At 41.7% G+C, this 27,880-nt stretch overlaps 1 protein-coding gene across 1 annotated transcript in view; it reads left to right on the top strand.

Moving 5' to 3' along the window:
- Positions 1-27,880, top strand: part of LOC111655488 (protein kinase C-binding protein NELL1) — a 238,209-nt gene that overhangs the window by 185,575 nt on the left and 24,754 nt on the right. The window contains exon 15 of the mRNA XM_023406920.2: positions 19,022-19,117. Coding sequence (XP_023262688.1) covers positions 19,022-19,117 — 96 coding nt within the window. The remainder of the gene's footprint in view (positions 1-19,021; positions 19,118-27,880) is intronic.

Raw genomic sequence — 27,880 nt, 5'->3', positions numbered from 1 at the left:
CTTCTCTCTGGAGCTCTAGGAACAACAGGTTGGTGAGCCAATCAGAAGAGAGGATCTGAACTTGGCCTCTGATTGGCTGAGTGTTTCTGAGTGATCTAATAAAAATATAGCAGATTTAAGGTTAACACTTAGAGAAAACCAATCCTGCAAGGTTGGACAGCGGGTCCAGGTGGGCTGGGTTTGGGGCATGGCTGAGGGCGTTGACTGCTTTGTTGTGACATCACAAAGTTACAGAAGTCCTGACGGCTCAGTGTCTAAATACAGGCTGTGTGCATTTCTCTGTGGACTGAGCGCTTTGATACTTTCACAGTATCAATATAGAACCTAGACCTGATCTATGATCAGAAAACAAACATGGAAATATACCTCTATACAATATGGGATGTTTGAGATTTTAAGAATCTTAAGAAGCACACAACATGAAAATCCAGCCCAGACCATAAGTACAAAAAAGTAAATGGGCAGGCATGTCCACATACTTTTGGCCAGGCTGTGTAGCTAATGTATGGTCAAACCAATTTACACACACCACTCATGACAGTGTCACTCCTACTCACTAATATTTCTCAGAAGCAGGTGTGGAACTTCTACACTTTTTTTAATAATGTCATTAAAACTTACTACATCTTACCTACCCTATTCTGGCCAATTAGTATAATGTGAGCAGGTAGTCGGAGGAATCGGCCTCTCTTTTCTCCTCCCCCTGAGATCTCATTACCGTGTGATGGCAACAGTGTTGGCCATTCGACCTGTGCCTCCCATCTCATTCCCCTCATACATCACCGCAGCCCTCTCAGGAATAAGAGAATTAGTCAGAGTGTGACTGCAGCTCCTCAGCCATTCCCTGTTAATGTTAATAAGGCAACAAAAAAACACAGTGTTTAGCCAGCACTGACTCCAGAGCAGACGGGACAAAATCTGGTGTGTGAGCCAAAAGTGAGCGCCCTTGAGTGACAATGGCTTATTTCCTGTGAAAGCAATCATTTTCAGATTCCACGGCTGCACTTGAATTGGTTTTATTTGCTAAGGTATAACTTGACCTTTTGTGTTTGTTGGCACGAAGAGGATGACAAGGACAGGGATGGATGTGGCTTTGTTTCCTCCATGACTTTAAAACTCTGAATCTCTCGTTTTGTTTACTTATTAGACCTTAAAGGAAAACCTTCTCTCAGATCCTTGTCCTTTGATAGATCTCATTAGCCGATGTTTCATAAATCACATGTTATTTTCTGAAGAAGTGTGGATTTTTTGCTCCCCCTTCAGCTTGCCTGAAGACCTTCTTTTTTCATCTGTGAATACCTACATTCCCATAAATGCTTTTTAACAATCCCTGTAGAATGAGAAATGACTTGGTATTTAGCTGTAATTTAAATGCACTGGAGCAAGAGTTTCTTACTCACTGTTACTGAAAACACATCATATCTACTTACTTTACATTGTGGTCTGTGGTTGTAGCTTGTAGTTGCAAAACACCAGCTCCACCTTACTTCTTTCTAAGAAGCAACCTTGCGTGGTCGTGTGAATAATGTGCCGTCCTCTCTCAGTAGCAGACGTAGACTTGGTGTGGTGTTTCTTGTACAATCTCCACACAGGATTCCTGGAGCTCAGCCAGAGTGACCATCAGTATCTTGGCCCTTCTAGCCCCGATTGCACGGTTTGACCCGGGCAGCCAGCTTTAGCGTGAAGTTAGCAACTAGTTTGTGAAGTTTATCAGAACTTTTCCCTGAAACCAGCTGCAGCTGAAAACAAAGATAATGAAAGCGGTGAGACTCACCCAAAGCAATGAAGTTGTGGGGAACTGCAGAGTCATTCAATGACCAGAACACTGATGCATGTAGGTTGACTTGTTTTTGTTGTTTAGGTGGGACAACTTGTTGGACATGATTCGCTAAAGTTTTTAAATTGTTGAATTTCTTTTGCTATTAACCGTCAAAATTGACTATCTAACCATATTTACATAACATTGTCATGTATTATATATATACTATATTGTTATTAGTATTTTCTTTTTGATATTATACATATTATCAGCAAATGACTCTTGCTAAGGATATTCTTTCCTTCTTGTCCACACTCACTCCACACAGTGATACCCCATACTCACTTGTGAGTATTTGTCGGACACCTGGGGATTACTACCAGGCTGAACCTATTAGATTTCCCCTGATAGGCTCCTGTAACGGGCGTGTAATGTGGCTCTCAGCGGGGCGATTCCTCCCCTCTCCGGCTGGATCTTTGCCTCAGCGCTCTCTGGGGAGCTCGGCGAGGCCAGGCACATTCGCCACAGTCAGCCAGTCTGCCACGGCCGGCCCACGTCTGCTCTCTGCCGCAGACTGAGTGGTGATTACACCTCACATCTCATTTCTATTACAGGAGAGTAATTATGGCTAATATTGTTGCTACAGCAGTGCCGTGCCACTTCGGTGACTGTTAACGACACAATAGATTTGCCTGCCGCTGATATTATGCAAACAGACAATAGATGGAGAAGTGCTGCTATTGTAGAGGCTCATGCTGTTCAGCCATACCAATGCTTTGGCTGAAAAACTGAAGAGCGTGTTTTCAGATAGCAAGTTTAAAATGACTGTATTCATCTCTGCATGAGATTCTCCAATCCAAAATTTCCAACTGTATTTCCCAGCTGGTTAGTGCGCTCGGTAATAACATACAGAGCTTTAAATTTAACTGCATGTCTGACAAGGAGCCAGCACCTAGAAGGCATGCAGCGCGCCCCCCCCCCCCCCCACACACACACACACACACACCTCCCCTGGCCTGCCTTCCTGCTGTGACTGGGATGATTGCAGGGGCACATAAAGAAAGGCCTCCATCTCAAGAGCCCATTTTACTGCTATTGATTGTCTGGGCTGACTGGAAGTGAGAAGAAATGAGGGGTTAAGACTCCCTCTACCTTTACTTACTCTTTCTTCCTCCCCTTCATCTCACTTTCCCTCCTTTCGTATTGCAATTCTCCAGGGGAGAAAAAAAAAGGCTACCATTATGTCATCTTCCTCAAAGAACAATAAATGGGCCACAATAGTTCAATCAGTGCACGGTGTAAGATTATAGATCAGCATTGTTCCCGCTGCCAGCCTAATGATCGGCAGCCTATTGCAGAGCCTTTGTCAGCAGCAGAATGAGTGAGCTAATCTTGTTAATGGTCCGTTTCATTCCCTAGGACTGGTTTGTATAGACAAAGGGGTTTTAAATAGAGAGGATTTGAGTAGTGAGTCTTAACAGCAGCGCAGAGGACAAAAGCACTGACTTGTGCTTTTCTCATCTTGCTATCAGAGCTAATCACAGACAAACCATGTTGCAACCAGCTAACAGCGAGCAGTGAGACCCAGGCTAATGTATTCTGAGAGATGGGGGGGGGGTGCAGGGGTGTTTGCTGCAGGGGGGGGGATTCAGCCTGCATTTCTCCTACAAGTCTGAAGCATTTAATTTTCTGTTTACATAATTATTGCTCCCCTTCATCCCTTTTTGATAAGAGAAACACATTTAGCGGTTTCTCTGCTGTGTAGCTCTGTGCTAGAGGGCATAGTGTTTTACAACATTTAATTGGGTGACAACCACAGTATCTGAAGCTATGATTAATTGCAAATGTGGAAAAAATGTACCAAGCAAAAAAAAAAAAAAAAAAACACACCACTTGTTTTTGAAGCTTTGTAGCAATTATCATTTGAGACAATTATTTTTAGTCTGTGTCCCGCTGTTAGATGTAGCTGCAGCAAAGAGGGAAGTCTTCTCTTGTGTTCAGCTCTATCAGATCTACTCTTGTAACGTAATTTAATGCACCAGGCGAAAATCTAGCATGCTGTCCTCCCTCTATCTACTCTGTGGGGTATTTTGTCTTCAATCAGCCTTGTGTTATTGTGGTCCTGACACTCCGCGCTATTAAATCTATGAGAAGAGTACTGTTTGTTTAACATGCCGATGCTCGTCAGTGATTCAGTGTGGTACGGAAACCTGGAGAAATCTGTGATTTTAATCATGGTAAAGCTACGTGTCATTTGGTCGCCTGTCAGTGGCGTTTTATTCCCTGTGATCACCTGTCAGTGTTGTAGTTGTCTGCCAGAAGCTCAAAGTTGACATTTTATCCAGTTTTAAGCCACATTTTTTAAGATACACTTTTATAATTTGGTCATTTTCAACTTTGTATTTTAACTGGATGAGGGATTTTAAACATCGGACGTCCAGTTTACCTGTTTTAATCCCCTGGTCCATTTGTTATGGAGAGGAGGACACCTCTCCGGATAATGCAGATAAAAACCTGCTGGATCATAAGTTATAAGAGACACAATCAAAACAAAGGTGGGCAGCAGTCTCAGCTCCCCACCCTTCCCTGGTGTCTCGTGTCATGTAGCATCGGCAAAACACTGACTTTAAATGTGGAACTGCTTTATTCAGTGTTCCTGATAATTCAGCTCCAGGCAAAAACCTCCTGAACGTCTGACACTGAAGGGATCTGAACTGGGAGAATATTATGGTAATGGTGGTGAAGACAACTCCCATGATCCCACGATACTTCATAACATCACCAAACACCATCTTTCCATGCGGCAGAAGTTACATACTGTGTGTTTAAATTTATTAATAGTACCTATAAAAATATTTAATATTAGCTCAGAGCTTTAAACTTGAGATATGGCCCCAGGTAAGAAAGACTTGAGTCAAAAAAATAAGGACATGAGAATTGACTTGATTCACAAAAGACTGAACTTGACTTGAGACTTTTTGAACAAAAACGGTCCAGTTTCAAAATTTCAACTGTATGTACTAACTAACACTGCTTTAAAGGGAAGTTTTCAAAAGCTGTGAAATCGTATTTGTCAACATTCGGAGACCTGCGAGACTTCATGTGCATGTTCTGAAGACTTACTGTGACAGACTTGACATTTGACCTGGATTTGAGATTTACACTTGCCTCTGCAGACCTAAAAACAGCTCTGGAGCTGCTGCTGCTGCTGCTGCTGCTGCTGCTGCTGCTGCCAATATTACAGGTAGCTTCTCTCAGTCTTCGGGGACAGAATGTGAAGAAACAATGAGTCCATGTGTACATGTGTTTTATGGCTTGACAGCTTCTCAGGAGGTTTGGTTGTGTAGATGCATCTTATCAGTATTTTATGGTTTTACTGTTTCTTTTCCTGTCTGTAGCCTCTCCTGATTTTTTTCCCCCATAACATGAGGCTGAATATGAGCCGGGAGGACGTGTGTGGGCACGGTTGGCTGAGTACAGTAAAGTAGAGACTGCCCACTGTTTGCATGTGCACAGCAGAAAACAATAGAACGCATGTATACAGCAGCAGAACACAGATGACGCATTTGTGATATAACATATACTAGACGTACCGAACCTTTTTGCCTCGTGACCCCTTAAAGTTTACAGATTATGGGTGCAGTGCAGACCTGTGTTGAGAGTATTTTAACCAAAGAGCGATTTTATCTGAAGATGGACTTTTTCCACAGAGTTAGGAGGAGGATTTGAAAAATGCAAAGTCCTGGCTTCAGAAAAACGCCAGAGAAAGATTTGCATCAGTTACTCAACAGACAAACTCACTGCGCGTTAATCTTTAATCTTCAAAAAGTGAAATATTCCATCACACAACGTGGTATCTCCTGTAAATATCACTCCGTTATGTCATATAATTTGCATTTGGATAATTATTTGCAGCAAAGAAAACATAAGCAACACTACTCTCAACGTCTGGTTCTTATTTTCAAAATATTACGAGTATCATTTGGTCACATAAGCTTGCAGGTAAGGTAACAGGAGGTTATTTGTTATTGGTTATTTGCACCTTATAGCATTTATGGGTGCTGCCATCAAAAATTCAGAGACAAGAATTGAGTTGTAACACAAAACATTAGTTGACACTACACAATTTCAATTTGTGTGAACATATACTGTAGCTCCCTATGATAAATACTGATGCACATGTCACAAAGTGGAGAAAGAAACTGCACTGATTAGACCCTTCATCGGTTTCAGTGTTATGCAGTAATGTGCTCCACATTTCCAAGTGATGTAGTTGCTTCGGGGTTCTTCTGATTGAAAAAGTCTTCATATACTGCAAAAGTAATAAAAGTGAAGTGATAACTTTCCTCAACAGGAGCAAGCATACAACGTTGTATAGGTGTGTAGATGATAAATAATGCATTAGTTTATCTGTTGATAAAGTCGTGCTTATTGTCTCAGTTTAATTTCTCTTGATGCCATCTCCCTCTTCCAATCAACTGAAGATGAGAAGCAAACTTCGCTCAGAACCACGTGTTCCCCTCGTCGCTCTCTGACTTATGGTGAATTTAATTTGCAACCTGCACAAATGGCGTAGAGAAACTCATAGCCGCGGTGTAGAGAAAGCCTGTTTTCAAACACAGACGGGGTTTTCGTCTGAGACTGATAAGCACAAAGCCCAGAGGCTCCGGGCTCCAAAACACTTTAGTTCAGATCTGTGGCCCCTGACTGATTTATGGCAGGCTGCAGGCTGCACACACACAAATAATGGATAGACAGGCTAAAGGAAATACTTGACTAGGAAAATACCCTGAAACTTAAGCTCATGTAGTCCAATAATGTTGACTCACAGCCATCGCTGGGGATTTCACTATAAAAAAAAGTCAATTATTAGTAATCACTTATTACTCCTGAGATTGTAATGGAACTTGCACTAGTATTTCTTTTAAGTGACAACATTGAGGTTTGAGACTTAAAACTTGGACTTGATTCAGATTCAAATAACAAAAATAAGAACTGGACTCGGACTTGGCATCTTTGAAACAGGACGAACGTCAGTCTTAAAAGCAAAAATATTCAAATCTCAAAACATGATGTGCAATTAGCATCAAAAATGATCCCCCTTCTGATTCATAACTCAGTCAGATCTGAACGCACAGATATGATACGAATGATATTTTTGGATTGTGAGACTCACACCTGATGAAATCTCTAATCTCTCATGTCTGTTGCATATAAACATCCAAAAATTCCCTTAGAAGTGATGAAATAAAAATGCTCCTTATAACAATGACTGTACAATTGTGGGTACATTACAACAGTAACCGCTAACAGCTAATTCTGCGCACTTTATTTAACCCTATAATCCCTATTAGCCAAAATGTAAATAAATATAGGTGTAATGAAGTAACACTACTTCCATCTGCTTAGTAACTGTAAACAAACTGTATGAGTCAATCAATGATAATAAGCAGATGGACACAGACACAGAGAAATGGATCATGTGTCATTTTATAAATTAGTATATTAATAGTTATCGACCTTCTGTTGTTATTTTTAGTGTCATGCTGCTCAAGCTGCCGTCACAGTCAGAATATGATCTATGGCTTTATTTATTATTTCAGCTGCCATATCAATAAAGAACATTCAAACAAAGATATACAGAGAGAGAGAGAGAGAGAGAGAGATAGGCAGATGATCATCATGAGTGCACAGGTGATGGGATCTGCTGCAGATACATTCATGCTCTGTGCGTGGTCTTGCAAAGTGTTGTGTTCATGTTTTTAAACCATCCAATGGTGTATAAGATTGAAAAGTGCAGTTTACATGATACTGCATCACTAATATTGATCCAATATTACAATAAAGTAACACAGCCATACATTTTATAATAACGTTTATAATCTTTTAACTTGAATACTTCTACTTGAATAAAATTTGTAATTCAGGGCTTGTACTTGCAGAGAAGCATGTTTACAGTATTGTACTAGTACTAGGTGCAATGTGCAGCTAAGGCTGATGGGAAGTTTTGTGTTTATTTATTCTTAAACCACAGTTTGTGCCAAATTCAAATTCTGAACTGATGAGGTTTGAGACAAAAAGTCAGAGGATCACCAAAGTTTTTAGGCGACATTAGGAAACATGAATAACAATAATTGCGCCAATTCGTAGTCGATGTTGAAACATTTCGCCTCGTACAAAATGATAAACCGTAAACATGTCAAGACCAACTAACAGTGCCATCCCTAGAACCCTGACACTGAATAAAAAGGTCAAACCAGAGGTTGGGCATCTTTATTATGATATAGGTGCAGTGAGAGACACAGGGGGATAATTAGGGAGAGAGAGAGGTTATGACTTGCAGGAAAGGGCTGGATTTAAACCCGGGCTGCAAAGGACTTAATGCTACACGCTCTACCAGGTGAGCTATTGGGGGCAGCCCAGCAGTCGTATTTTTAATATTTTTTTTTTTGTTTGTTATTTGCAGCTTGGACAATGATTAATGTCCTTGTTCTTACAATCTATCAGATCGTGTGATGAAGTTATTTTAAATCACTTCCACCTGGAATGGCGGCCAATAAAAATGAAATATATCTTTAACTTTCACCATCACAGCCATGAGGATTTTCCAAAGTCGGGGACACATTGCTTCTGAATCTTTCAGCGCTGTGAGCACTACAAACTAGATTCCATTAATCTCCATTGTATTAGGGCGGAGGCAGAACTCTCATATTTTAAACTGAATGACTAGATGGTGTTTTTGATGGTGTGTGTTTGGTGAACTGCCTATTTTGATTATACGGATGCTGTAGAAGAATGTGAATAAAAAAATAGTGAATTTTCCATGGTAGCTCTAAAGGGCAAAACCTGAAACTAATGGAAAAAGTAAAGAGAAAAAAACACCACAGTGGACCAACAAGTGACATCTTTCAACACAGTCTTCCTCATAAAATCAAATTCCCATCATTTCTTGATGTTACGCATATCCCTCTTCCAGATTCCGGCAGCATGGGTCATGGGTAATTCCGCCACTACATCTCGCCTCTCAGCAGTAAACCTCATCTTATCAGTGAAACAGCAGAGGTTGGAGGAAACAGTGGTGTCAGCTGCCTACCTGTTTGTGTCTCGGTAATGGATTCAGATAGAGGGAGTCGTTCGTCCTGCCGCCACCCTCTGTTATGAAAACTCCTCACATCCAGCAGCCAAGGGCGTCCTTGCTCCTCCCCCACTCATTGCACTGATAGAGTCATGCCCCTGCGACTCTTCCACAGATGAAAATAGATAAAATCATCCAGACGTGGCGTGAACAGCCAGTTAATGTTTGCCACACACTGATTCGGGTGGAAACGAGGCAATGATGTGAATGTATTTTTATTTTTATTTTTTTTTACCCAGTTGTTATTCAGCAACTGATTTTCACACAAAACTCCCCCAACAGAGAGAACTGTTTTAGCTCGGGGTCATTTTATTTATATTTACTCTGTGTCCCGCCGGATCTACTTTCTGTCCGTTCTCACTCTCTCTTTTCATACACATACTTCAACTTCGTCTGTACTTCAACTGTGCAGGTTTTCAAAAACATAACTGCCACTACAAACATACACACACACCTAAACACCTGCAGGTAGGAATTCATCTTTTGTATAACTGTGGATTTTCTTGTTAACTCAAAGAATCTTACACAGTAAGTAAGTTTATTGATTGGATATAATAATATAAAACAAAGCTTTAAACCTGCTTTCATTCATTGTTTTGTCAATTTTGGGGATGTGGAAACAAACAGCATTGACATACTGTCACCTTTTAAGGTGGAATTGATGGCAAAACAGACACTAAACCACATTAACATTCATTTAGAGCAGCACTTGTGTCCACCTGATGAATGTAAGTCCAATATTCCCTCTCTTACCAACTCTGTTCTTGCTGTCCACTAACTCCTGAGGGAAATTTTCTGGCTTTTCAGCTGCTAAATGCCTCACTATGTTCACCAGATAGTTTCTGTGTCTGTGCGCTGTCTGGTGTTGGGTAGGTAGTATAAAGAGGGTTTTTGGATTTTTTTTTCATTGTCTGCTCTGTGTGGAAACACCCCTGGCGAGAGAAGTGAGAGTGAACTAGACTAGTTCAGTTGTGGGCTGTAAAACTAAATCAATAATCTAAAAGACAAGGAAATCCTCTGTAGAGCCGAGAGTCGAGTGTGATTCTCTGTGGGAACATTTTCTGTGCTTATAATTAACAAATTATTGGTTAAATTTGGTGAACGGTAAAACAACTTCATCCAATAAATCCCTAGAACCTAAAACAACGAGATAAAATGTTTGTCAATCATTCGTGAAACCACACATATGAATGTCTTCTGATCTGGCAGAGAGCATTGTTTGTCAGTTGTTACAGCTGTTACAGATAACAGAGTTTCCATTGAGGTTTAGGGAAAGATGGTTAACAGAAACCGGGGTTGACTGTTGGTAGAAGACAACACAGTTTCCTGTGTCGATGCCACAGTGTCATTTTTCAATTATTAATGTATCAGAATCAACATTTCTCACATTTAGCCCCAGACCAAATCCCAACACTGGCTTAACTGGCTCCTACTTAGTGTTTGTGTGTGACTTTTATGTTTTGTTTCGGATCTTATTTTCTGAGTAGTGAGGACAGTCTCAATCTTGTGAGTTGGAGGACATACAGTATTACTACCTGCTGTTCATTCCCTGTGACAGAGCCACAAGAGCACTGGTGTTGTTCAGGTGGTACACGTTCACTGTGGGATTAAAACTCTAGGTTTAATTCATGTTATTTAATTGATTCACTCCTTTGCTTGTCCTCTTGGTTACTAGTGCCGTAATCTCTCACCTCCATCATTTGAACTAGGTCTAAGTTTATGACATGCCACCTAAGTTTAGTCAGTCTGAACACGACCCAGAGGATCATTATGTATATGAGGCCAAGCGGGAACATAAGATAAAGCACTAGCCAGTCTTCTAAGGCAGATTCTTACTTGTGGATATTTATAAAAGTGTGATTTTGGATTAGGATTATAGACCATGCTTTTAAGAGATCAGTCTAACTCTCGAGACAGCAATCTTCTGGTTTTAAAGTGGCATTAAGCAGGGCTGTGTGGTAACAGATAACACTGAACACAAGAAGATGTGGTGGTATTTTGCTGCCTGAAAAGTGATGGCTGGAGAAAAAAAAAAAAAAATGCAGAATGCTTTTAAAGTGAGAGCCAGAATCTCAGAGGGGACTATTTAAATATTGACAGCTGTTTTACATCTAGAAAATAAAAATCTGGTTGTCAGCTTGCTCATGTTTTTCAGTCTCCCTGTCTAACATCAACTAATGGCACCTCAGCGTTAGCTCAGTCTCCCGCTGCCATCTGGTTATGGAGGCAACAGTTCAGACTGTCTCTCCGCACACACCGCAGCTACAGGAGCAATGAACACAGGAGAGACTGTCCATCTGTGGAAAAAAACAAAACAAAACAAAAAAAAACCAACGTCATAGGTCGCCTGTGCAGGCAGCTTATTACAACCCATAGTCCTGTTTTAGTGTGAGGTGATTTCCAGCGGCAGGATGATGGGAGCAAACGAGGAAGTCAGGTGACGTAATATGAGTGACAACATCCTCTCCGGTGTGAGGAGGAGGGTGAGGGTGAATGGGTTCACAAAACACAGGACTTGCAGACTTGCTGTTCATTTCCTTTTTTTGAAGCAAATGCTCATTGTTGTTAGGTGCGGTTATTTTATTTGTACCTGCAGGTAAATTCGGTTTGCAGTAAAGAGTCATCAGTCTTACACATACACATTTAACACACAACACAGACAATACCATGTGTACAAGGTAAATGAAGATAAGTAAATAAATTGAACATTGCTTCTATGCAGTGTTACTACAACATATTGATATGAGTGATGGCTGCTGGAACATGGCTGCTCTCTGCTGCACTTTGGGGACTATGAACCTTCGTCCGGGAGGAAGAAAACTGAAATTCACAGTTAAAAGGGAGCGAGCCGTCATTTAAAATCATTTAAAATCATTTAGAATCGAGACAGCGATCCGCTGTTGCAATCTGGTGCACAGAGATGCTAGGTGAAGCTGAGACTCACCAATCAGCTTACTGGACCATTTACCAATTTGATTCAGAGAATTCCAGCTGTTTATAGATCGATTTCCAAGCCACGACGGCAGAGGAAAAGATAAAATCGATTCAACCAAAGTACGGTAGAATAAGGTCATCATGGTCTTGTCAGTGTGGAAATAGAGGACAGTCTCCTCACACACAGCGAACGCTGATGCCACTTCTTGCACGCAGCTGATTTTCTGTTTTCTGTCTGTCCGTCCGTCTGTCCCATTCTTAAGAACGCGATATCTCATTAACACTTCAATTCATTTCTAATTAATTTCTTCAAATTTGGCACAAACATTCACTTAGTGTCAAGGATGAACTTGATTTTTTTGTTCGTCAAAGGTCAAAGGTCTCAGTGACCTCACAAAACACCTTTTTTTAGCCATAACTCACACATTAGTATTCTAATTATGACACAATTTAACACAAATGTCTAACAGGATAAAATGATGAAGTGATGACGTTTTATATCCAGATGGTGACATCATGATGTTCTGCAAAAGCACATTATTCTACGCTGTAACTCAGAAAGGTCCTGCACCTTGTTCTGGTCGGCAGAGGCACAGAACTGTGAGGCAATAATTCCGTTTTTTGTTTTGTTTTTAATCCTTGACTGCTCCACACTCTTAAACTGCGTATTTATTATTGTAACCATGACGACAAAGGTTCAGTGTGCCTGCCGTCAGGAGGGCTCATATGGGTTTTACCAGAAGAAAGGGACAAATAATGTAAGCGGTCATTCAGGTTGGTGGACTTGTTGTTATTGAATATATTGTTAGAGAAAATGATTACCTGAACTTGGATGGAGCTAAGAGTGGCTTCTCATTGGAGAAAAACATAATTTAAGTGAATGATAGAGGTGTGAGTGCATGACCATACTTATTCCTGGAGTTGCTTTTTTTTTTTTTTTTTTTTACCTGGAAATCCAAATGAGTCTCTATTCTGGTTGCTCGCTCGCAACGCTCCCGCCCTTCACTCTTGAGCGGTTTGAAATGTGTGGAGCTGCATTCCAGAGCAAGAAATCTCCGAGAGCACCTAGTGGAATTAATTGTCGTGTCAGCCGTATTGATCAGCCACCCTTTAAACCCTCTGCTGATACATTATGGCAGTAAAAATCTTCCCTAATGCGTCTTTAATCCATGCCGACCGCCTGGCCTGAGTCCTTATTGTCTTGTAAGTGCGGCCATTATCTGCGATGTTCAGTAAACGCTGAACAGAGAGTACAGCCAAGGGTGAACTGCTTCTCCTGTGATGCATTGCAAAGCGAGCTGATTTGTATGAGTAAATGAGATGGCCTTAATTCTTCCTCCTTCCTCCTCTCTGTGTGTGTTTCTTGGTCCTCTCAGCTCTTCTGTGCAAGCTGACAGTGGACCTCTACCTCTGCGTTTAAGCCCATTGTGCTGCATTCATTAGCGGGGAGGATATGCAGATATTATACAGACACACTGCAGGGAGCGGTAAAGAGAGGAGGCCTCTTTCTCCCTCTGAGATCGGGTTTGTAGGAGAGAGAGATCAAGAGGAGGAAGGAGCTCAGAGTCCATTATCTAGATGCCCCTCTGTTCTTCTGTCAGAACTACCGATGGTGTGTGTTCAGGAACTCTCTGTGATGTGTTTTATTGCGCACTCTCTCCCTCCTCCTTATATCAGCATCTGTTGGAAGACATGCTCATATTTAAAAGCTGCATTAATTGATTTTTGGGCACTAGGGGGCAGGGAAACTGCAAAACAGCAGACAGAAACACACCCCTGATAAACAGTATTATCACAGTTAAATATTGTTATGGTTAAATTATCTGTGTCTGACCACCTGATGAATGTAAATCCAATATTTACTTTTCGCTCCGGTTTGGTCGCCAACTCCTTCAGCTCTTTATAACTTTGTGTGTCTGCTCTTTGGCGATGGGCTGGTAGCGTGAAGTGGGCTTATCGGAGCTTGTTTGTTGCTGCTGCTGGATTTGGGGTCAGTGGTAATGGCTGACCTGCAAGTCAGACTGAAAGAAAGATGTCAGCGATGCTTAAATGCCAATGAGTCACACGGCCACACAGTCCAACAACTCTGACCTCTGTTACGACTCAGAACTGAGACTGAGAAATAATGAGAAATACCACCGGACTCTGTAGTTTATCTATTCTGCGTTCGTAGTGATTGAACACTGCAGAAATACAATACTTCATATTATATATGAGAGTATATAGAAAGTATGAGATTTTCTGTGATATTATTGTTTTTTTATGATTCATTAGCAAAAAAAAAAAAAACATTAGGAGATTGCAGTTTTATCTCAAATGAGGATTCTGATTAGATTGATAGATTTGCAGAAACAGAAATATGTTGGTTATCTGAGATGGAAAAGTGAGACATCTAAAGACATTTCCTTGAGATTGACCCGATCGGTAAATGTACCAAGATATTCAAAGACTCTGAGCTGAATTCTCTGAAGGTTTGTCACTATGAGTGACCTCGTCCCAGTTTGTGCCTCTTATCTAACAGTGTTACTTTTGACTCGCAGTGGTAAGCATCTGCTTTTGTGAGGAGATAAATACCCCGTCAGTGTCTGAAAAACCCAGTAGTTCATCGCAGCTGTTCTAAAGGTAAGTCCTGAATATTCAAATACTCTCATAACCATCTCAGTGTTTGCACCGCTGGGAATTTATCTTTCACAGAAACAGATGCCTACCACTGTGATTCGGATGCAATGCTTGTGCTCTTACATGCGAGGCACAAATTGGAGCCAGGAGTGATTCCCTTTCGCACAGTGTGGGGTCAAGAAATAAAAGAAGCTAAGAGAAATGAAAAATGCAGCTTTAAATTCCAGAGGTTTCAACTTTCAGTCAGAGATGAGATCATTATCAGGAGGCTAACAATGTCTTAATGCAGCATGTTAGTGAACTGTGCTGAACTCCATGGGACGCTAATTATTAGCACAATTATATTCTACCATAGAATTTCAAGGCTCATTTTTTTCAGCCTTCATACCTTCTTGAGTTTGTGGAATATCCGTTGTCTTTCTCTATGATATTCCTGCTATTAATTCTTAGATGGATCCTTGGTCGCCCAACGACCGTGAACGTAGCTGTTAGCCACGGCACAGAGTGGAATGATTCCATTCTCACCACCCACTGGAAAGCAATCTAGACCCGTAATGGGAAACTCAAATAGCAAATCTCTGGGTATAAGCATGTCTGGAGAAGTCACGAGTCAGCAACAGGCTCAGTTAAGCAGTGAGATAGTTTAGCTGGAGGTCATGGGGGCTACAATGAAGGAGGGCAGTCTCCTCCTCACAGCCCCAGCGCAGGCTGTTTTGTCGCTGTAGTGGGGGTCTGGTAAATGTGATGTGGAGGGGAGGGGGAATTGGAAAGTTGATACAAGCCGCACAAAGAGGAGTGGAAGTGTTGTTGATGCTTTGTACAAGTCAGTGGTGTGATAACGGAGGAGTGTGTGGAGGGCTAAGATATTTCCAGCGACAATGGCGCAGGATAGTAATCTGTAGCATCAGTGATAAACATCAGGTTTCGCTGTCAGAGCGGGAAACGTAGAGACAAACTTTTACAACCGCAGGAGAAGCCAGTGCAACACAATACAATGCATCATCTTTTTGTCCACTTCCCTTCAGTGGTAAGGGATGTTTACCTGTGGTTGTTGAACAGCAAGACCGCAATTTTTATTCTGTTCTTAATCTTGGAAAAACATCACTATGATACTTGTATAGTCCATGTAGAGCTGTAAGCTGCAAAAAAAAAAAAAAGCATAACACCAAACTCCAGCCTCGTCTTTGGAAGTCATTAGTTCGACAGGCAGAGCGGCTGATGCTGATGGTGGTGAAATGATAATTAGAGCCGGAGATAGATTGAGTCAATATAAGTGTAATTTTTTAAGTGTGAGGTTTATTAGTACAGAGGCAATCAGGCTCCTAATGAGGGCCTGATGGAACTTCTTAAATAGTGGAACCAGTCAAATTAATGGCTCTAATAGCTTCTGGCGTGGGACTCTGCTTTTATTTATTGCACTTGTATATTCTATTGTATATTTAGTACTTTTTTTTTTTTCAAAAATACCAGTGTGATAATTTACTCAGATAAATTATGTTTCTTTGGATTCATAAAGCAAAGGGAGACACGCTGCTGCACATACATTACACACACACACACACACACACACACACACACACACAGGCATTACACTCACACACCCTATGTATGTGACTATAAATAGATTTTTCAGCCCATTAAGGCTCATCTTTCAAATCATGTCATTAATTAAGCTTAGAAATACTAAAGTAATTTCTCTTTAATGAACTTGCTCAATTAAGTCTGCCCTCTTTTTGGTTTAATCCTCCTCGCTTTAAGCACTGGATAACTACTCCTTCTCTCTGGCTCTCCCTGCACTCGCTCTTCCTTTTGTTTTTCGTGGCGTGCGTTTCTTTGTCAGCCCTCTCCTCAACCTGCAGCCTTCCCCCTTCGCCTGTTTGTCTCAGCCAAGTTGATTCATCACACCCTGTGCGCTCACGGAACAAATCGCAGTCATTTGCACTGCTAGCCTGCTTCCAGCTAAAAGGCAGTGAGACAGTTGTACGTGTAGGCTCACACGCACACAGACACACACACACACACACTCCCACACACACACACTCCCACACACACACACACACACACACTCCCACACACACACACACACACGCTCCCACACACACACACACACACACACACACAAACACAGGGACATATTTTCAAATAACTGCAAAATAGACAAGTGAAATGTCACCCAGTGGATGATGCAGGTAACTCTGTGGGCGCTCACTAACAAAATACGTAATTTAACCAAATTGAATCTAAATCCAACCAGTGCCTGTCAATTAAGATTAACTTATTATCCCCATTTGGCCAAGTTCGACCTTCATTTATGGACTTAATGCTTTTAGTTATGTTTTTGAGACTCATCAACAGGTTTTTCCAGACAAGTGACCACTATTGGAGGCCTCTGTCAGTAGCTAAGGCAAAAATAACATGACTGTATAAAGCATGTACACCCACCCAGCAATTCATAAGAGTACACCTGCTCATTCATGCAATTATCCAGTCAGTCAATCATGTGGCAGCAGTACAATATGTAAAATCATGCAGATATAGGTCAGGAGCGTCAGTTAATATTCACATGAGACATCAAAATTGGGAAGAGCTGTGACCCCAGTTTGTTGGTGTACGGGTCAGAATTTGGCGGCAACAGCGTGAATCAATGGACCCAGCCTGCGTTGTGTCAGCAGTCATAGCCGGTGGTGGTGGTGTTACAGTGTGGGGGATGTTTGTATCGGCACACTTTTGGCTTCTTAGCCTCTCTGGGCGTTGTTGTTGCCCATGTGCATCCCTTTATGGCCGCAGTTCACTGTCTTCTAATGGTTACTTCAAACACGATCATGCACCGCGCCGTGTCGCAAAGCAGAAGTTTTCTCAAACTGGTTTTCACGAGCATGACAATGAGTTCAGTGAACTTCAGTGACCTCACCAGTCACCAGATCTGCATCCAGTTTTGGCTCAGGATGTAGAGCGGGTCGTCCACTAACCAGAAGGTCGATGGTTCAATCCCCGGCTCCTCCTCCGCATGTTGAAGGGTGCAAATTTTCCCCTGTTGGCTGTTCCATCAGTGTATGAGCGTGTGTATGAATGCGATGTGTGAATGGGTGAATGTGGCATGTTGCAAAGCGCTTTGAGTGGTCGATAAGACGAGATAAGTGCAGTACATTTACCATTTAACAACTTTGGGATGTGGTAGAACAGAGGAGTGGCAGCGTGAATGTGCAGCTGATAAATCTGCAGAAATGATGCGACACAGACGTGAAGGTGACCTTCCCCTGATTTAAACTAAGTAGCTCTACTTGCCTAAACTCAACCGGACTTTGAGGAAAGTGCTGGCGGGTCAGAACATGCATTTCATTTTTGGAAGAGTCATTTTGCCTTTTGTTTTCGTTGGTCCTCTTACCAGCAACACGAGGCACTTACAAAACACATACTGCAGGAAAAAGTGAGAGGCAGCAAATCCATACATGCTGGGGTTTTACCACATTCTTTGAAGCGTGGCACAGCAGTAGTTCAAGTGTTAGAGTAGGTCGACCTTGACACCGAGTTCGGCTCCTGATGTTACAGGTTAGCACCTTGAATGCCAGCTTGGCCCCAAAATCAGTGTTTGAATGTGGGTGTGTGCGTGAGTTCACTGTTCTCAGGATGAATGTGCTATATAAAGCCAGTTCCCTTACCCTGGAGCCGAGCCTAAGTATCCTCAATAAAATGACATTGTTGTGCTTTTCAGCCAGCGCAACCAAACTTTTACAATAATCCCCACTGGAAAACACAAACAATATTCAGTTCACTTTTTGTAGCAGAAGCATCGAGTGAAGATGAATGATGCTTCACGACTGGTTATTGTAACCAATTAAAACCAAGAGTTTTCAAACAGCTGATTTAACACGGTGCAACAGGTTAGCGAACAGATGTATACCCACACATCTGGCATACACCTTTCACATTACTCAGTCATTTGATTCATTGTTAGTTATTTATCAGTGCAGCGTTTAAAAAAAAAAAAAAGTGTCTGTTTCAGACATTTTCACCCATTTTGACTTTTTTCTTTTTTAATCTCCATCACTTAACTATGATACTTTTGCAGCCACGTGGAGTAGCTGTCCTCTAGATGATAACCACTTGAAAGATAGATTTAACATCACACACTTTCAATAAACCAAAATGAATTTTAAAGAGGACAGGTTACAGCTCTGAGCTGATGTCGGGTAATAAAAGTGTAGCAGAACAGCCTCGTTCAGATGCGCAATGTTGCCATTTCAGATCGTGTGATAATATTTTGTCAGGTTGCTTCATGGCTCTCCACATCCTGAGTACACACACACACACACACACACTTCTAAACATAAAAATGCCATTTATACACCCATGTGAATGACAAAAAAGTGTCAGTGTTTCCTCCCAGAACTGTTACGCTGCTTTTAAAATAGTCAGGGGAACCACTTTGCACCTTGTAATGCGTTCACCAAACCTTTAACTGCAGGAATTCAAAGCCATTTTTGTGCTGCTGCTGCTGCTGCTGCTGCTGCTGCTGCTGCTGTGATAGAACATGAAGACAAACTGAACTAACAAATTTCTCTTTGTCTCTCCAGCCTTCTGTGAAGAGGGATGTAGGAGCGGAGGGACCTGTGTGTCTCCCAACACGTGCGTCTGTCCCTCGGGATTTACAGGACGCCGCTGCGAGACAGGTAAGACCTGACGACCCCTGTTGACCTTTCACATGTCCGTCTTGTTCAAATGGAGCATCCATATTGTCAGACCGACCCTGATGACCATCCCGGTCATCAGGGTCGGTCTGAGGGCTCGGCAGTTGCCCTTTGTTTCGCTCTCCTTCTTGTCTCCCTCTCACACACACACACACACACACACACACACACACACACACACACACACACACACACACACACACACACTTTGACTCTCTATCTCTAAAGCCCTGTGTTTAAATTGGACACTGCAGAGATTGAGGATCCCAGGAGAGCTGTAGAAAACGACTGCTAATTCTTCTCAACTCGCCTCCTCCCCTCTTCCTTCTTTCCTCTCATCTCCTCCTTCATTTTCCTTCTTATCCCCCTCTCTTCCTTCCTGTATTCCTCTTCCTCCTTTCCTCCCCTTTCTTTTATCCTGTCTCTTATTCTTCTCTCCTCCTTCCTCCATCTCTCCTCCTTTCCTTTTCCACTCTCCCTTCCTCCTCCTGTTCATTTCCATCACCACATCCTCAGACTCTACCTTTTTTTATTCCACTCCTTCTTCTCATATTTTTCTGCTCATTCATCATCTCTTTTCATCCCTCATTTCTCTCCTCTCCTCTTGTTATTAAAGCTTCTGTCTCTGCGGTCTCATTTTACTGAAGTGATCAACCAGCTCGCACAGACCCCTCCCATTCATGGGTCAGCCATTCACCGAGTGTTGCCATGGTTTCTCCTTAGATACCGGCTTGCACATACATGTGCACGTTATTGGTGACAAAAAGCTCCATGTGTATCCACAAACACTTAGACCCCAGGTACTGCTGTCAGTCCTGATACACCCTCCGTTAACGCGTAAAGCAGAGGAAGATGGTGCACGTCTGTTTGCTGAAACCCCCCTGGGACACATTTCCTTTCTTCATCACAAGTCTGTGTTGTCTGCGGATAACACTCAGTGGAAAGCACCAGTCAGGAGGGAGCGGCTGATATTAAGTGTAAAAACTACACAAATGCTTTCTTCCTTTTTCTTTTTTTTTGTCTTTTTTATGTGTGTGTGTGTGTGTGTGTGTGTGTGTGTGTGTGTGTGTGTGTGTGTGTGTGTGTGATTAATTCCTCATTGATTTTCACAAAAGGATAATAAAATACCATTCCCTGCCAAATCCCCCCCACAAGATTACATTATTATGACAAAGTAAACTGTTGCCCTGAAGATAAGACTTTATTAAGCCCAAAGGGAAATTAAAGATGGCCCTTACATCGTTATGTAGCACATCTTAAGTAAGAAGAAAACATATACATGTATGAAATTAGTCAAATCAATGGAAAATTAAAAACTGATTTCACCCCTGCTGGTGTTTCCTGTAGCAGTGGTGATAAGGTGAAAGTTTAATTTTCACACATACTGGCTGGTTTGAGTTTCTCATTTGGGTTAAAATTGTCATTTCTGCTGAAGTTCCTTCAAGTTAATTAAATGGAGACGGCGTTCAGATGTGACGGTTAAGGTTTGAGTAAAGGGCTAGGAAATGCAGTTCCACACAAATTTACTAAGACAAAGATGTATGTGAGTGTGTGTGTGTGTGCGTGCGTGCGTGTGTGTGCATGTGCATGTTCATGGGGAAATGCACAGTTTTCAGTCACTTTTATCAAACAAAGGTTGGAAGTTGCCAGTCAGTTACTGTAGCTGTGCATTTTCATCCCTCAAAGTTTAGTAGAATAAAAAAAACTCTGTGGTTAAATCACTTCACTGCACTTCTTCTTCTCTTTCACAACACTTTTATCTTTGCTGTGGAGAAAATAATGAATCAGACATACTCTCAGGTCTTAAGTATTTGAACCTCTGAGAGGTAATCAGTGGCAATCAGCATGCAACACATTTTATGAAAGCTGGCAATAAACCAAGGGCTAATTAACCTCCAAAAAAAACAGCATCAAATATCTATCAATTAATTAACATGGCAAACCAAATCCTCAGTGCTGTTCTTTGAAAATTAAATTTTATATCCAAATGGTAACGTTTCGACATGGCAACTTGGCACAGGCTTTACATTTGTGCTTGTAAATTGAATTTTGATGACTAACAGAGTGAAAGAGCGGTTTGAAAAATGACTACATCGCATCTGCAAAATGATTCTGTTGCTCCTCTTTGAACCACTTTAGAGGGGGCGAGCAGAGAGCAGAGAGATTATGCAAAGAAGAAAATAAAGTGTTGAAGTGAGGAGCGGATGAGGCGCAGAAAGCAGCCCCCCTTCTCCCTCTCCCCTCTTATTTCCTCATAAGCACCAAAATGTGAACTTACACACCGTCCCACTGATGAGGCTTCTCCCTGTGGCCCTCTGGCTGCTGCCCCAGGAGGTTACAGTCGCTCTGTCTCCTTCTGTCAAAATCTGTGTCTGTCTCTCCCCATCACAAATGTCTGAGACCTCGCTGTATATCTCATTCGCAGAAACTTCAGAAGAACAGGGTTTCATTTCTAATCACTCTGAGCTTACACCTGAGCCGCCGACGACTCTGCATTTGTCTTCAGTTTTGATTTTGAAGTTTGCTTGAAGAGAATGAGGGATAACAAAGATAAACATGGACAAAATCCTGAACACTCGGAGAGATCATATCTTCATAACAAACTAGTAATGGGTACATCTTTGAAGAGAAAGCACATGTGCTTGATTCAGCTGAGAAATCGCAGCTGAAATACTGAGAGCAATGCAAATGTCTCATTATATAAATAGTGGCATTTGAAGTGAAAGAGCTGAAAGAAAATGAAGTGTCAGTTCAAATGTCACCGCTCATTCAGATTTAGGGCAACGATTATATTGTTACCGACCAGTATAATGAAAGTGTCAGACATGTAAACAGTTTTCGCATTTTAGCACAACACTTATTTGAAACACACTTTTTTTCCCTTTAGAGTTTCCGTAGTTTTTATTTGACACATCATGTGACATCTACAGCCGTCTTGTACTTATGTCATAATAGTGTTACTGAAGTGAAAGACTTTCATGTCCTGCTGTCGGGATGGTGGAGTTTCCCTTGAAGACTTGCTGTAGGCAACTTGTACAAGCTGTACAGAAGCTTCTTGTTTTAACTCATGTTCTCTGTGTCTGTCTCTGTGTTTCCCTCTCGGCGCGTCTCTACCTGAGAGTGTCTGTCAAACTCGCTCGCTGTCTGTCTGTACGTCTCTCATGAACCTCCGTCCATCTGCCTCTCTGCTGCCCTTCCCTCCCGCGTAATGAAACACCTCGCTGCTCCACTGACTCCTCTCCTCTGTGGGGGTACACTGCGGCTCAGTGGGAGTTTAAGAGCATCTAAATATAAAGCACATGGGAACAGAGTTGATCTTTTCATCTTCTCCCACGGTAATCCGTTCTTCGGGGTCGCCCGTCTTCCTCCAGTGGGTTCATAGAGCCGCCACAGATCCACCGCTGGATCCTTGTGACTTATTTTTCTGAAAGGCTTCAATCCGGGTTCAGAGATCAAAAACAGAACAGCTCCCCAAACGACCAACTCCCAAAACAGCTAATGCAATATAATGTAGGTACTGTACTGCAGAGTATGTGGATGCGTGAGAGCTGACCCATTTTGTAACAAACATTGTTCTCCGAGTTGACTTCAATGTGACTGCTGAGGAGTTTTGTGGTTCAGCCAAACTGCGGAAAGCATCCGCAGCTTTTCACCGCTGAGTTCAAAGTGTAAACCTGACGAACCTGTTCAGATTGTTTCACGTCTGTCTTAAAACAGCCCTCACATATGCACGCTGAAAGTGTGACCGCGCGCTCGCTCTTTACTGAGGAGATCTCCTCCAAGTGTGACCGCAGTGGAAGACATGGGGGGCAAAATCTGCACTTCACAAAAACGCTTTCTGCAGTTAAATCAAAGCTAATATGAGGCTTCAGCGGTTTAAGTCAGTCAAATCAAGTGGATAACTTCATATTTAACAGTCTTCAGACATTCTCGCTTTATGCTTCTTGGGCATTTAGCTGAGTAGCAGCATCAGCTAAACTTTAGAAGTCAGTTTTGCACAGAAGACGGACTGCATTTTTTTTTTCTCATTCAAAGGCAACACTTTGACCCCATGATAGTTCGGCTTCTTTCTCTTTTTCCCTTTTTTTCCCTTTTTTTTTTAGCTTTTGAGGTAGGTTTAAGAAAAACACATCAGCAGGGTGCCTTGGATTATTTCCACACTGAGGCAGATGAATCTGAGAATGTGGCCACATGAGGTTTTTTTTTTACAAAGCTATCCATTGAGACTGAAATGAAAGGTTGTGACTGTATTTTCACTTTCTGGATAATAGCTCCATGTTGGTGCCACTTCACTGAGCAATAAAATTTTAGGGATAATATTTGAAGATGTATTTAGGATCTGCTTTATCTAGAAATATTTTAGACTTTTAGACACTGATGAGACACCAGGATTTACATGTAACCTAGATGTCCAAAAACTTACAAACTGTACATATAAAACCCTTAAATACTGTATCAAGTCAGTAACAGCTTACTGTCGCAAGTAGACGTTTTATCACATGCAATTACAAGAGGTAAATGAAAATGAGTGTTGATATCAGAAGTAGTATAGAGCAGCGTTGCATCCCATCATTAGTGCTTAGTTATGGTCTGTGGTCACTGTAACTGCTGCTTTAATCCAGCAGGCTGTTAATTTCATGCACATTTACTGGTCACAGATTGTCAGGTAGCAACAAACACAAACCTCCGGTGACTGTTTCTGTTTGAGGACACTTTACTGTAAATGCCCCGTGTGGCATTTCCTGTGATGTTGTTTCAGTAGGTTAGTAGGGCTGAGATAAGTGTAATTATGTAAAGCTCAGTAGTCCAGAGGATCCTCCAGAGAGCTCGGGGATTATTTTAACTATGTGTGGATTGATTCCCATTTCCTCGCTGAGCTAAAACTCACAGCTCTTCACATTCTGGGCTGTCACAAAGTCTTCATGTATCCCCGCTGGGAAAATTCACAGACGGGGCAGAAGTGAAGCCCTGCAGAAAGTACTAAGTGCTCCCGTTTGCATTGTAATGGAAGGAAACAGAGGGAAATATGAAATGCTGTCTGGCTGCTTTCCTTCCTGTGGCTGTAACAAGGATTGATGGAATGTGGGTGTGTGTGTGTGTGTGTGCCCATGTGTACTCTAGCATATTGTACCCCATACAACAGGAAGGTCACCTGTCCACTTCACTGCCACAGACAAAGAGAATGAATGGCTGTTCACACACAAACACTCACTTGTACACGCACACCAGTTAACAAATAGCTTTATAACCCTATTGAGCAAGAGGAATTATTGACTGTGTGTGTGAATGAAATGAGCTTTTATTACATCTAAATAAAAAGGTCTTACTAGGCGGGTGATGGATGGGATTTTAAACAACACGTGCTCTCCAGTAAAAGGAGATCCAGGGTCCTGGTGGAATTCGTTATTTCTGTGGTTACAATTTCAGCTGTGAATTATCACAGGTCTCAGATCAGACAGATTGTTGGAATGACACAACCAACTACTTATCAGACCGGCATTAAATTTGAACTGGACTTTCTTGCTTCAGACACGGGCGACACTTAAATGATGCTCTTTCCTCAAATTTTTCAGAGCACGTTAATGCCCCGTCAGTGGATGAGCCCTTTCCGGTTTGGATCACGCACGCACACTCAGTGTTCAGAAGTTAAGACTTTAAGTGAGGTCACGTAGCCTATGTCCATCTTTATTTACAGTCTTTTGTTACAGATAAAGATTTAGGTAATACAAGAAAATCAGAAATTAATTAAAAAAAGATCATTGATAGCTTTATACATTGTATAGATTACAATACTAGCTCTAGCCCGTTGAAGCTAACTTGTGACATAGCCTTGGCTAAAGCTAATCGACCTACCTTCTCCTGTTTCCTCGAATTGCAAAATCGATTTTAAGGCACCACCACCTTAGTTTGCTATGATGCATAAATGAGAAAGTATTTAAATCCTCAAAAATCAAGCCAAAAGAGCTGATAGACTGATGTGTGATAGCACTTAATGGTGTACACACAGGAGGAAAATAACACTGTATAATCTGCAGGTGCATTGTTATTGTTCGGCTTTGTGTTCCTCTCACTCCAACGCTTTTATTCAGAGAGGCTCTGTGCCACATTAAGTTTCTATATATGGAAGGTGAGTTTATTGTAGTTGATGAAAAAAAAAAACTGTACACAATAGAGGTGTGTGGGGTTGTGTGTGTGTGTGGGCGGTTGCCAGGTGGAACAATGCAGACAAGGTCTGTGAGCTCTAATGAGCAAAGGGTGCTGAATAATAGAAAGATGATGGAAACAGAGGTGGAATACAGGTGGAAAGTTGTTCTACTTTTGATACAGAATGCCTTTTATTTCTAACATTGATGTAAATTTCACAGAGGTCACTGAGGTGAAGCAGTGCGGTTGGAAGTCACATTTTATGTTGTATTCAATCTGTATTGCAGCGATTTTGATGAACAACGCAAAAAACCTGCATTGAATGTTAACTCTCAGTTTTAATGATGATGAAGAGTGTAGGAACTCCTCTGGCTTTAAGAGACCAACATTAAAAGGACAAATTCAGATTAACTTAAATAAGGTATCATATTTAAAATGTTCAGTGATTATCTGAAGTAATCTGCTATCTTCCCTGCGGATGCTCCTCTAGACATGTGCTGCAGTCTGCTTCACTTCCTGCTTGTTTCAGGGACATTTTGGCTTCAAGTCTTTCTCACACCAGCACGAATGTGTGAAGTTTCATACAAAACTCATCTCAGTCATGAATGGAGTCGCTGTGAATTTGCTCATCAAGGAAATTTGTGCGGTGCTTTCGTGTAAGGCTCTGCTTTTAGGAAAGTTCCAGATGCAAATTAAATGCCGTTTACCAAATGCCAACCAAGTGCCGACCTTTAAGGAAAGAGAGTGAACCTTAGAGTGTTTTCATATTAACCGTGCTGGGCCAGCCAAGTTTTTAACTTTGCCCTGCCAAATGAGAAGCATCACCAGTTTCATATTGATTTTGCCATGAATAAATCAGTGGCTACTGCTGGTCGATTGCCCCAGTCAACAGTAGTCACTGTGTGACCCCAATTCCCAGCACAATGTGTTTAACCGGGATGTAAAAGCTACATTTCTTCAGCAAATGAAACACATGATCAGCTGTGTAGGGGTCAGGCGACAGACTTCGCAAGTCAAGAGTGTTTGGCTCTGACTTCTTGGTTGCCTTGACCGTATGTTAGGCTCATTGTTCTGATCTATTGTCCAAAACAGGGGCTGAAGCAGGGATTTTGAGAGTGTGGGGGTTTCAGGTGTTGCAACACCCTCGGGTGTGATTTAAAAACCTTCACACAACCTTGCAGCTGAAAGTAGGCGGTTTTTAATTTCATAGTCAGTGTTCCAAATTCAGTGATGTCAGTGTTCCCTGTTTTACATAATGAAAGCAGTAAAATACAGGGACGGATGACATGGGGAGAGGCAGAGAAATGAGTGGTTGCAGATTGAGACAAGAAAATGAGAAGATGAAAGAAAAACCGCGACACCTCATGTACTTCATAATTGAAGTGGTAGTGTTTTGTAGTAGTGGTGAAAAACATCTTCTAAATTATGGACAGACGCTGGAGAGCAGGGCAGGATTATTGTTATTAGGAAGGCAGACAGCGCTGTCGCCTGTTGTTTGTGTACTGTCGAGGTTTGAACGGGGCGTTATTGCTTTTCTTTACAAATTTTTTTCTCCAAAAGGAACATGAACATGGTTATTTGTTTATGCAAAGCAGGGAAGTGGTTTGCAAGAGCCTGAAGGTCCAGGAGCTTAAAACATATATGTAACTATAAAGTCTGTATGTCAGCAAATTAGAAATGATTTTTATTAAAACTTAATGCCATGATCCTAATTTGTGCTACACGTCGTACATTATTTGCTACTTTGACAAATAACTAATTTGAAGAGTTACAGCGACAGCGAGATTTGCAGCAGACATACAGTGTGCTGTAGGTTCATTAGTCAAACTGTATGCTATATAAAGTGATATGTGGTCTGCCTGTGGTGTATATTAGAGCTGCTGGCAGCTGTTAGCCCTCTCTGTGTAGCCACAGTGACTGATGACTGCTGCGTTCTGTCGCAGGGTTAAACAGACACTCAGCTATCTCACTGCTTGCATACGACCCTTAAAAGCTTTGCAATCGCGACCTGCTAAATGAATACATTACAACAAAAGTAACGTAGATCATTTACTGTTGTTTTCATTTCTTTTTATTTCAAGATGTAATACATGCAGTATTTTTATTCACTGCCTACCTCTCTGAAACCCCTTCACTTCATTTTACCATATGAAAAAACAACACATGACTACACAGATCAGATCTGTGTGTACACAACAGTAGTATATATGTACATGTGTGTTGTAAGTCTACAACTTCAAATGACTGTTTGAGGGTTAAGACTTGGTTTAAGGTTCCGGATAGACTTAGGTTAGGGTCAGGCAGGTATTTAGTAAAGGTAAAGGTGCTGGGAAATGCATCATGTCTATGAGTGTCCTCACAACTTAAGAAAGACCAATGTGTGTGTGTGTGTGTTACCGGAGTTGCAGGAGTTAACGCTGTTACCGCAGAGTGGGTCTCACGAGGAACAGAACATTGCTGGGTGATGGCAGGCAGTTACTCGTGTCTTTTTATGCCGGCTTTATGTTTTTCTGACTTCCTGTGTAACTGTAGTGACTTATATCTGAGTGGTTTGTTGTACAAGGTGCAGTCGTATTCATATGCATTATTTTCAACAGGCTT

This window comes from Seriola lalandi, unplaced genomic scaffold (assembly GCF_002814215.2).
Source record: "Seriola lalandi dorsalis isolate HSWRI2012SDOR001 ecotype SW California unplaced genomic scaffold, Sedor1 jcf7180002054319, whole genome shotgun sequence".
NCBI classification, from domain to species: Eukaryota; Metazoa; Chordata; class Actinopteri; order Carangiformes; family Carangidae; genus Seriola; species Seriola lalandi.
The sequence above is the reverse complement of the archived record's forward strand: the minus strand, read 5'-3'. Positions and strand labels throughout refer to the sequence as shown.